Below are 11,111 nucleotides of genomic sequence, written 5' to 3' on the forward strand. Positions count from 1 at the left end.
AATTTTAATTACCAGAAAGCCAGCAATGACTATAGAAAATTGACAAATATGATGACTGTATTTTCCAAATTGAAAATTGATCTTAAAAAAAGGTTTTTAAAGTTTATCGCCCAAGTACAAAAATATCTTGATAGGGAGGCATTTCCAGGATGTTTTAATGATGGTGGGTGGGACAGGGAATTCTCAGCCTACTGTTCTTACTTAAACAAGTCTTGGGACAATGACACATTCATTCATACAAGCAACTATGGTAGCAAATCTCAACTGGGGTACTTCAGGGGACAGAAGATTTGGGGTGCATAGTGGTCACTGTTAAATAAATATCTACAGAATGGTCCTGAAAGAAAGATAAGAATGTAAACTCTTAAGAGAGTTTAAATTAAATCAGTGGATTTGTTGCAATCTGCATAGGGAGGAACAGATTTCATCAGTTCTAATCAAATGACAAACTGTGAAAGAGGAGATAATAAAAGCTCTTTAAGATATTTTAATGAAAAAGTAGAGCAGATGTGGTAAGAGATAGCAAAATACTTTGAGAAGGTTTCATTCATTTGATTTCTAAGTGTACCTGGTCAAATATTTAAAGTAATTTGGGGGACTCAAATACATTAAACTTTAACTGTAATACAAAAAAAAGCCTAAGGAAATTTGATTAATTATGTAAGTAGCATTAAATATTTAAGGAAGATTTGCTTTGTTAATCAGGAGATGACTGAAAATTCAATTTTAGGACAAGTATAAGCAATTGTTCTCATTTTGTACAAAAACTGCCAGATTTATAATTAGAATAACAATATTTTAAAAGTGAAGTCTAAGATAGAAGAAAAACTAGTTTTTTAAATGTACAAATTTAATTAATTGTTGGTTTCACAAATATTTTGTTTTAGTTTAGAAATTGAATTTTAACTTAAAATGAATACTTATTATAAAAGCAAGAATATTGTTCTAGTAGTTGCCTATCTAACATCCATCTTGTCCTCCTCCTATGCCAGCAGAATCCTGATTTTTTTGTCTGTTTGGGAAGGCAGTGGAGTGAGACTGGTCTAAGCAAATCATGACAAGTCTGCTTCCTGCTTTCTCTAGACTCCCTTTCAGCTCGGAAGGGCCATGTGGTCCCTCAGTTCTGAACAATGAAATTTACACAGAAATTTTTCAGAGGCATTTCTAGGAAAGCTTTCACTGTCTGATGAAAGGGGAAATGTGGTGGGTGGTGCTGACTTTTTATCCACTTCTTCCTTCCAGGAGGCCGGCTGTGAAGTCTCCCACTTCATTAGCAATCTTATGAGGATGACCGAAGGCCAAGGGAACCAAACAGATGCTGACCTTGACATTGTTGAGTCACTAAACCAACCCAAGACCTCAAGTATTTTCAAACTTCTTATATAAGAAAATGAATAAACCTCTATTTGTTTAAGCCATTATAAGTCATTTTTAAAAAGCATTTGTAGCCCAAAGCATCCCTAATTAATCTTCAAGTAACTGTAACTGGTCTTTTCTGTGCACACAAGCTCCCCCATCCAGACACTAAAAAATCCCACGTGACAGCCATAAATAATGAAAGATAACTTGGGTCATGGATACTGCTGATCTGGGTATCAACTTATTTCTAGTAAAAACACTGTACATGAGCAAGTCCCCTAAACAGATTCAACTGTGATACTTGAAACCACTGATGAAATAAAAAAACAATCTTGACGCTACCTCTTCTGCCTTGAGGGTGATGATTCTGGAGGTGGGAATCTTCCCCTTGGGCTTCACCCTTAACAACTGCTCATAGCTCTTACTTTCCGCACCATTTCCATAAACCATTTGTAGCTTCCAGATGGCTTCCTCCACTGCGTCGTCCCTGTCCCATGCAGCCACCTCGTCTCCGCCCAGCTCCTCTGTCCCGTGCAGGAGTCTAGTCAAGTTCTTCAGTTCCTCCTTCCACTCCTGCCAAGACACAGATGTAGAAAACAACAACCAAGGGAGAAGCCCACTTCCCCCTGCGGAGGGCCAGGGGACTGCATATTTGGGAAATCTAAGATCATCTAATCTGGGGGCCAAAGAAGGAAATGGCTTGCCGAAGTCCCAGAGTGAGCTGTGCTGGGACCTGGGCTAGAACACCCATCTCACCCTATTGAACCTTCTCGTTCTGCAACATGCTCTTCTCGTTCAACAAAGGCATGAACTATATTTACAAGGAATATAATGTTGATCTCTGAGAGATAGTGAGAAGGAAAGAAACTAAGGGAAGAAAGCAAGGGAAGAAGGGACAAAGGAAAGGAGGAGAAGGAAGGAAGAAGGAAGGAAGGAAAGAAGGGAAGGAGGGAGGGAAACACTTACCTGGTCGGAGAGAAGGTGGATTTTGGCCTCGTACTGCTCACGGCAGCCGGAGCTCACTTGTACGATGCATGAAGTGCATATATTTTCTCCAGACACGGGCAGGAACATGGCTTGCTGGATGATGGCATTGATGAGGGAGCTCTTCCCAGCTCCAGTGCTTCCAAATAATCCAATGTAGATTGGGTCCAATGATGGCTTTTCAATCAAGGCAAGAAGCCTATTTCTGGATCGGTTTTAAAAAGTACATTGTCATGATTATCAAAGTGTAGTGTGAAGAACATCGAAAGAAAATGCAAAAGAACTGAGTTCTAATCCTTGGCAAGTCACTACATCCTTCTGAGTCTCTGCTCTTGCCTCAGTCGGGGAGGATATTAATCCTTGTTTACTACACAGAGTTGGCCTGGAGATCAAATGGGATTATACAGAAACAGCCGGTAATTCTAATTCTCCACAAACCCTGTAATGTCTATACAGATGTGAGGCACCCTTGTTTATGTTCTGTGGAAACTGCATATTCTAGAAATGAAATTTATGCAGAGGTAAAGTAGTATGAGGAGCAACACAGAGTCTTACTGAGCAGGAGAAATTGTAGCTTTGGCACCACTCGAGTCCTTCAAGTCGGCGGGACACAAACAGCTGGGACTAGCACAGCAAGGTCGGGTTCTGGGCCTTCTCTCTTACCAACAATGCGACTTTGCTCAATGTCTTGCCCTCTCTGAGCCTCAATTTCAGCAAAATGGGAAAGATCCTGGTAGCTCCTACTTTATAGGGGTGTTGGGAGGCTTAAATGAAATCTGATCCATGTAAAGCACTGACACATTACCTGACAGCAGTGGTAGCTATCAGAATGGCAATTGTCACTTATAATAATAATGGCCCACAGCTACAGAAATTTTCTGCCTTCTTTGCTTAGTTTCTAATTGAAAACTTCTTTTCATTGTTGGGGAAAAGCACCTACAATCACCTAAGGACAGACACCAACTTAAGATTTCAGGGTAGCGGATTTCAGACTCACATCAGATACTTGACTCCATTAGGAATGCTGTCATCCAGGAAGACACACTGAATGAGTTTCTGGTAAGTGTTGCTCAAAACCCTTCTCGTCCGGGACTCTAATTTTTCATCTGGAATCAATAGAAATGTATTACCTGGGAGGTACTTGGCAGGGATCAAGTACTAGGTCTCCAAAGGAGGAGTCTGCTGAATATTACAAAGAAGGAAAAAAATAAATGAAATGAGAAGCCAATTAAACAAGATAGCAAGTTATCTGACACTAGAGACGATGGCTCACGGGAGATAGCAGTCACTGATTCTGAAAACCTCCAAAGAGCAAGGTTGCTCTGAAACTCCTTGTAACAGAATTCACCGTATGCTTTGCCGTGGGCATTAGCCCCTTTTAGATTCTTCCCTCCTTTGGTCATAAAAAGAAAAAAATGCAAGGATATCATAGAAACACCCACTAAAGCACCAAACTAATCATTTTCACAGTCTTTGTTCTAATCAGGAAGAGGTTATTTTTACCCACAGACACCTGGAGAGAAATTGTCAAATTACATATTGCTGCAGAGACTTTGAGGCCTCCCTTTCTGAAACAGGTTCATTTCCAGATGTTTCACCTGCTTTGAAATCTAACCTTCTCTTCCTTTGAGCATCTTAACATATTTGGAAAAGAATAAAACCACGTTAAAACCAAGCTATACAACAGTGTCATGACACTCACATTCCTTAAGAGCACACTGCTCCACGGAGGGAAATGCTCGGAACCGCTGGTCTCGATCTGATCGTCTTCGTTTTTTTATTGGTTCATTAAATAAATCATCTTCAACTAGAGATAAACAGAGGTTATATAAAATTATAGATCTTGGAGCATGGTGGCTTTGTCTCACCTCTGTCAACACACAAACCCAAGGAGTCTCAGAGGACGCTGCCACTTTGCCTGCCCATAAACTCATTTGGAAAAGAACGCTGTTCAATCGTTCCAGATTGGTTCCTGCTTCTCAGAGTCACCAGATTTTTTGCATTTAGTTCCAAAACGTAGAGTCCAACCTATATCCCGAGATGAAAAGTTTCTATTTAGAAGTCCTCAGAAGCCAAAGTGGCTGGACATTCTTCAACAAATGCTAAGTTTTAGAAAATCAACCAACTGTGTAAAGAAAAGCCCACGGCGGAGCTAAGTGTGGGGTGAGGAAAGGCCTCTGGGACGTCTTTTCAGACTGGGAAAGAAGTTAATCAGAGTAGAATGCAGAGGGAAGAATGGGCCATGTGACCAGGGCAAATCACTTCTTCTTGAGCCTCAGTTTCTTCATCTGTAAAATGAGATGAAGACAAAAAACAAACATTACAAGAGTTTTGGAGGGTACCCTATAAAATGGATGCCCCTCAGAGATTAAATATGGGGGAATTTTTTTTCCCCTTCATCACTGAGAGACATTAGCAGCTGCTTGCTCACGTAGGCAAGAATAGAAATCACTGAGAAGCAGATCTTTGTAGTTCTGCAGCTATTCATTCACTTAAGTGGTTTCCCTTGGTTACCACCAAGGGAAGTGGAGGGCTGGTAGGGCCCATAATCCTAAGAAAAGGGTATAATCAAAATGCAGTGTTTTGGATGGGTTTTAGAAAACACCCCTTGGCGATGTTCACCTTGCCAGAAAGGGCCAATAGGTGGGTCCTTGGGGTGGAGGTTGTTGAAAATGGTCCTAACCCAGTGCTCCTGGGGCTGGCTTGTGCCTTAGGAAATGGTTATGGGGTGAACTGGAAGAGCTGACCCCCCAAGAGTCTTGACACTATCAGCTTATATAAGGAGGGCTCATGGCTCTGAAACTGAGTGTGGCATTAAGAGGCTATCTTCCCTGCAGAACTACAGAGAAGGAGCTTCCCATGGGGACCCAGGATAGCAGCCCAGGCAGAAGGCCCAGCCTCTGCCACTGGGCTCCAGATGCAGTCTCCCAGACAGTTCAGGCAGCCCTCCCCCTCTGTTGCATCTTCCAGCACAAATTCCGCTGTGTTCTGGAGCCAATGCACAACCCACAGAATATTCTAGCGTAGAGCCATGCTACTTGCCAGAGCCTGAATCTCTGCCACCTCATGCTCATGCAGTGACAGGGAGTTGACAGAGGTTATGCTTCAGACTCTTCTATCTCAGACTCTCTAACTCATGACTGAGCTTGACGCGAAGAATTCACCCTGGCTCTGTTTAAGAGCTGCATCAGACTAAATACCAAGTTTTGTCCAGCTCTGTGGCTGGACTGGAGAGGAAGAGGCAGAGAAAAAAGGGCATGAAAGAGCATGTTCCTCAGGCACCCAACCCAGCACAAGCTGAAAACACTTTAAACTGTGTTCCAAAGGGCAGCTCAGAATTCCAGGATGTTTCCATGACCTGTCTGTGGAGAGAACCTGAAATTATGTTGACTTTGTAACCCAGGAACCCCTTTTTGTAAACAATGTTTGCATAGTCTCTTAGCCACGTGCACAAAACAAGGGACAAGTCCACACATCCAGGGCCTTACTTCAACTTTATAAAGACTGGCAATTCATCTGGGGTAAAAGATTAGAAGCTTATTTCTCAACTAAAGCAAAAGCTAAGAAGTCAGCTAAAACGGGGTTTAAAGCTTTTTCTTCAAAAATGCAAAACCTAGAAAGGAGAAAATACTCCACCTTGGATTTATACTATTTAAGGGTAGAATTTTTATATCAAATCAAAACTGGAACAAACTGGCCTGAACCTGGATCACAGCTCTTATTATTCCCTTTCAATGCTCAAGCACCCCCTTGCCTTTGCCAGCTTCTCCACCGAATTATCCCAGAAGGAGCAGCAGGGGTGGATGGCCATGCTCCAGAAAAATCACTGTCTACCGCTGCTGTTTCTTCTTGCTGCCACAAGGTGTCACTTCTGAAAAACTGAGCCTCCAACAGCCTGAGCTGAGATGCGGGTTCATTATATTGCCAGCGACTGCCGTGGATCATCCAGGCAAAACGATCCCACTGCACACAGCTAAGCTCAACCAAGAGGACCCCGAAGTTGCGGTTCTTTCCGTTTGCGTTCCCAGCCATGCTCCAGATGCTGGCCACGACCCCACTGACCCAGAAACACTGCTTCCCTTTCCCCTGGGCGGATTCATGCCCTGGCGGTGAGGAAACTTTTCCTCTTCAGTCCTCAAAACACCCCGTTTGTTGCACGTGGGGCTTAAATCCATGCCATCCTCCCAGGGAAGGCGCCTTCGTACCAACCTTCTGAGGGAGGGAAGCCACCCACGCCACCTGCAGTGTGGGTCACCCTTGCAGGAGCAGCCCCCACGTGCCTGCATCTCCCGTTCCAGGGAAAGCCACCTGACGTCATTCTGGGGCCTTACCCTTCCTATCGTAAGAAGGGCTACCTTAGGAGAGTTTTTGAACATTCTTTTTTTAAAAGGCAGAAAACCCCACAAATTTAATTTCTGGCTGAGCCGTCCACTTCATCATGAACAGGCTATTTTAGTTATTGTTGAAATAACTGAAATCCACTCACTATTTAAACTTATGGTAGGAAAGCAGCCTCTGAATAAAGAGCAAGGCACGGTGACTCCAGCTAAATACAGTCTCGGCCCATCTGCCTGTGACCACAGGACAGTGTCAGCTCCTATTTGCTCCACCAGGGGACGCGGCAGGGCTGTTACCTGAGTGTGGCTCCTCAGTGTCTGCCATTCCCTGGAGTGATGTGATGCCCGCTCTGTCCACTTAGGGCCAGTCGCCAGCCTGAAAAGACAAAGTACAGGTGGGGTGGGGCAGCGGAATTTGACAATACAAAAAGGAAAAACTAACAGCATGTGGATCTTCTTGTATGTTGTTTGTGACCATTCCAACTTATCTTTGAATCCCTCAAAAGCCCAGTACACTACTTCATTTGAATATAACAAAGATCGCTGCTTGACCACAGAGGGAGAACTGGACCCTCAGAGGCTCCCAGCACAGGGCACTGCACACACAGGGTGGGGATCCACTATCCTGGAGCTTCTTTGTCTCCACCCATACAGGAGAATCTGGGGAACAAAGTGGGGAACACCCCAAATGCTCACTCTCCATTATCTGATGTTTCTGTTTGGGTCACTCAGCTGTGTATTTCAAAAGCAGAGTCACCAGCCCTTCTGAGATCTGCAAAATTCCTCCTGATCTGTCAACCCCACTAGACCTGCAGGTCGTTAGTTAGGGAAACTGTGCCTCATTTACATATTAACCCCAAATTAAAATCATGACTCATCAGTCAAAACAGTCCCTTACTTCTTGGTCTGGCTTGCAGATATTAACTGGCTCAATAGCTGCTGTATTTCATGGGTGTTGGCTGAATGTGGTGAGAATCCCTAAGATGTGCGAGGTCCTTCAAATCCCAAGTTTCTATGTTTTTTTAATTTTTTTTTTTTTTTTTGAGACAGAGTCTCACTCTGTTGCCCGAGCTAGAGTGCCGTGGCGTCAGCCTTGCTCACAGCAACCTCAGACTCCTGGGCTCAGGCAATCCTCCTGCCTCAGCCTCCCGAGTAGCTGGGACTACAGGCACGCGCCACCATGCCTGGCTAATTTTTCTATATATATTTTTAGCTGTCCGTATAATTTCTTTCTCTGTTTAGTAGAGATGGGGGTCTCGCTCTTGCTCAGGCTGATCTCGAACTCCTGAGCTCAAACGATCCGCCCGCCTCGGCTTCCCAGAGTGCTAGGATTACAAGCATGAGCCACCGCGCTGGGCCTTGTTTTTCTAATTTTTTTTAATTTTTAATTTTTTAAGAGACATGATCTCGCTCTGTCACCCCGGCTAAAGTGCAGTAGCACAATCATAGCTTACTGTATCCTTGAACTCCTGGCCTCAAGCAATCCTCTCATCTCAGCCTCCCAAAGCACTAGGATTACAACTGTGAGCCACTGCGCCCAGCCCCAAGATTCTGTGTTCTTACTTAAAATGTTCATCAGTAAAGCTGGTAGTGCAAGTGCTCTATAAAGTCACTAAATTTCGTAAGAGACACAGCAATTTCCGATTTGAAATGCTGAGTTGGAAATGCTAAAGTACATCAAAACCTAGATGAGTTAAGAGAAAAAAGGGTAGATTAGCTCTAACATGGGCAAATACACAGTAATACGTGTCAATAATTCCTAGATACAAAACTGGGAATTACCCCTAGGAAAGAGATCTGCTGTTTCACTGAGCCATTGTTGAAGAAAGTGCTGGGCACATATCATCACAGTGGACACTGGAACCAAAACAAAATGCCTGATCTTACAAGGGACAGACCCACTGCAGACCTCCAGGACAACTTGTGTTCTGAAATTCAAATTCCAGGAAGAAAGAGTGGAGCCAGATGAAGCCCAAAAGAGCTAACAGACCAAGATGATAAGAGTTATCACCATACCAACAGAGAGGTCAAGGCCCTTCAATCTGAGAGGGAAGTGGGTCAAAGGGCATAAAATCAAAGGGCTTGGAGTTTAGAGGAGAAGATGTGTTCACTGAATTCTGGAATGCGGTGGTAGTATTGCCTTCTTTCAGAGTCACGGGAACGTCAGTTCATGTGACTCCATTCACTACCTACAGCACACAGTGGCCGGCAAGGGCTGCCAGCATGGAACCACCAGGGTTGGACTGGGTTTAGTTGCAACCAGTGGAGACACCAAACCGCAAGCCTCCCACTGTAGCTGCATCTGTGGTACCAGCAGGGGTCAAAAATTTCAAAAGTAACTGAAATGTGGAGTAACTGGAGACTTTCTGAGATATGGCTGTGGTGAACGGGGCTTTGAATCCCTTCTGCCCATGTTCAAAGACTGCCAGGAAGGAATCATTTGACTGGCAAATTAAGACACTGGAAAACAGAAAGGGATCATTTACAAAGAGGCTAAAGGACAGAAAGAAATAAACACCGAGTACTTAAAAAGGAAAAACTTATAAACAAAAGAGGGGGTAGTTAGGTATAGACACTCGGTGTACAGTTGCTGTGTTGAACTAAATGATATGGTGGGAAGGGCAGTAGGCTGCAAATCAGGTGTAGAAGGTTCTAGTTTGGGCTTTGTCACCTATCAAAAGAGCTGTAGGACTTTGGACAAGCCATTGTACCACTCTGGGCCTCAGGTTTCCCATCTGTAAAAGATTAAACTAGTCCTTAAAGTGTGAATGTTCTCTGATCTAAACTGGTCCTAAAAGGATGTAAATTCTCATTTTGAAATGTCACTTGGCATTGAAACCAGAACCGTACCAATGATTAAGGCTTCTGTGTAGCTCAAAGTAGTACAACTGAGGGTACTATTATTTCAAGTTCATTTTGTTAGGGAGAAAATGACCTGCAGGGGTAGGGTCCTTCCTCAAATTATTCCGGAGTCCACTTGCCCTCAAAGAGAGGTAGTGATGGTGGTGCGTATTGTGAAAATTTGGTTTCTGTGGAGAAGCCATTGAAAAGTCCAAATTCACTGTTCAGATAGGCAAGGTTCTGCCCGTGTGGTTTATTTTACTTGTATTTCAACTATGTGGTTAACACGTAAGTTTTGCTTTTAGTACTTATTTACATTCATGTGCACTGAGCCTAAGAATAGCACCTTTTAAATGAGACTCTGCACATTTAGCTAGATATGGGAAGGTCATACAGAACTGGTTTCCTGTTAAATAACTGTGACTTTTGACAGTTATTCTTGCTTCTCTTACTCTCCCTTTCTTCTGTTTGTGTTTGCTTGTTTTCTTTTCTTATAGGAAAATAACAGAGGCAACAAATCATTTCTATACTAGAATAGCTGCACATAGTGAAATTAAATAAAGAACACTAGGGCCCCTTCTTTTACAGATATGGACACTGAGGCCAGAGAGGGGAAAGGAACTTGTCCAAGGTCACACAGTAAGATCCTGGCAGTGGAGACTCAAACTCAGGTTTGACTCTAAGTTCAGTGTTCCTTTCATTACACTAAGCAGTCTGTAATAGACACTACTTAAACAAACCCTCTGGAACTTGGCTGTAGGAGAATGGAGGGAATAGTGCCCACATTTGAGGGTTCTCTGAAATGCATGACACAGGCATGCCTTAGGAACGAAGGCTGCTTATATAATTGCACATAGGAACTCAATCTGCAGCTACTGCCTGCAAACTCTAAGATGTCCTCAGCAGTAAAACAGGCCAGAGAGAGAGAGAGAGAAAATATCAGAGCAGTACACCTTCACTGCATTTGTTTTGTGTCCAATGCAGAATGACAAATGTCCTGTTCTTTCTTTTCCCCTAGTTCTTCCCCTTTAGTCAGAATCTCATCTCACCCTACCTTTTCTTGCACCATTACATCTCAACATGATTCTCACTTTCTTTTAATTTCCACCACTCTCCACCAAAGCAGCACTAACATAAAAAAAATCAAATATTTAAATTAGCAAGGTTTCTTTAAGGGACATTTTGATCATTAACACTGGTTTATTCCTACTTTTAATAAATATGCGAAGTTCTTGGTATACAGTAAGCACTGAAAAAATATTCATTGAATGAATGAAGTATATCTTTTAAATACATCTTAGATGGTAAGATCAATAATGGAAAGGATTCTATTTATTGTTTTATTCATTCATTTATTCAACAACCGCTTGCTGAGTGTCTACGATGTGCCAGGCACTGTTCTAGGTACTGGGGAGACAGCAGGGAACAGACTGGGCAAGGTGTCTGCACACCGGGCATACCTTCCAGACTCTGAATGGTGTAGTGGAAATCCCTGAGGATTTGGAGTCAGAATGCCTGGATTTTTGCTCCTGCTCCCATACTTCAAGGTAACACTGAGCAAATCACCTGATCTCCCTGAGCCTCAGTTTC

The 11,111-nt window shown here is 43.2% G+C and overlaps 1 protein-coding gene across 5 annotated transcripts in view; it reads right to left on the reverse strand.

Annotated features, from left to right (window-relative positions):
• The window catches only part of NUGGC (nuclear GTPase, germinal center associated), a 37,525-nt gene that overhangs the window by 21,498 nt on the left and 4,916 nt on the right, over window positions 1-11,111 (reverse strand). For all 5 annotated transcript variants that reach the window (XM_045535542.1, XM_045535543.1, XM_045535541.1 and 2 more), the window contains 5 exons: window positions 6,978-7,056; window positions 4,046-4,150; window positions 3,341-3,449; window positions 2,326-2,548; window positions 1,702-1,932 (listed from right to left, as the gene is read on the reverse strand). In XM_045535542.1, the coding sequence (XP_045391498.1) occupies window positions 1,702-1,932; window positions 2,326-2,548; window positions 3,341-3,449; window positions 4,046-4,150; window positions 6,978-7,005 (696 nt within the window). In that variant the 5' untranslated portion in view covers window positions 7,006-7,056. The remainder of the gene's footprint in view (window positions 1-1,701; window positions 1,933-2,325; window positions 2,549-3,340; window positions 3,450-4,045; window positions 4,151-6,977; window positions 7,057-11,111) is intronic.

Source organism: Lemur catta, chromosome 22 (assembly GCF_020740605.2).
Source record: "Lemur catta isolate mLemCat1 chromosome 22, mLemCat1.pri, whole genome shotgun sequence".
In the NCBI taxonomy this organism is placed as follows: Eukaryota; Metazoa; Chordata; class Mammalia; order Primates; family Lemuridae; genus Lemur; species Lemur catta.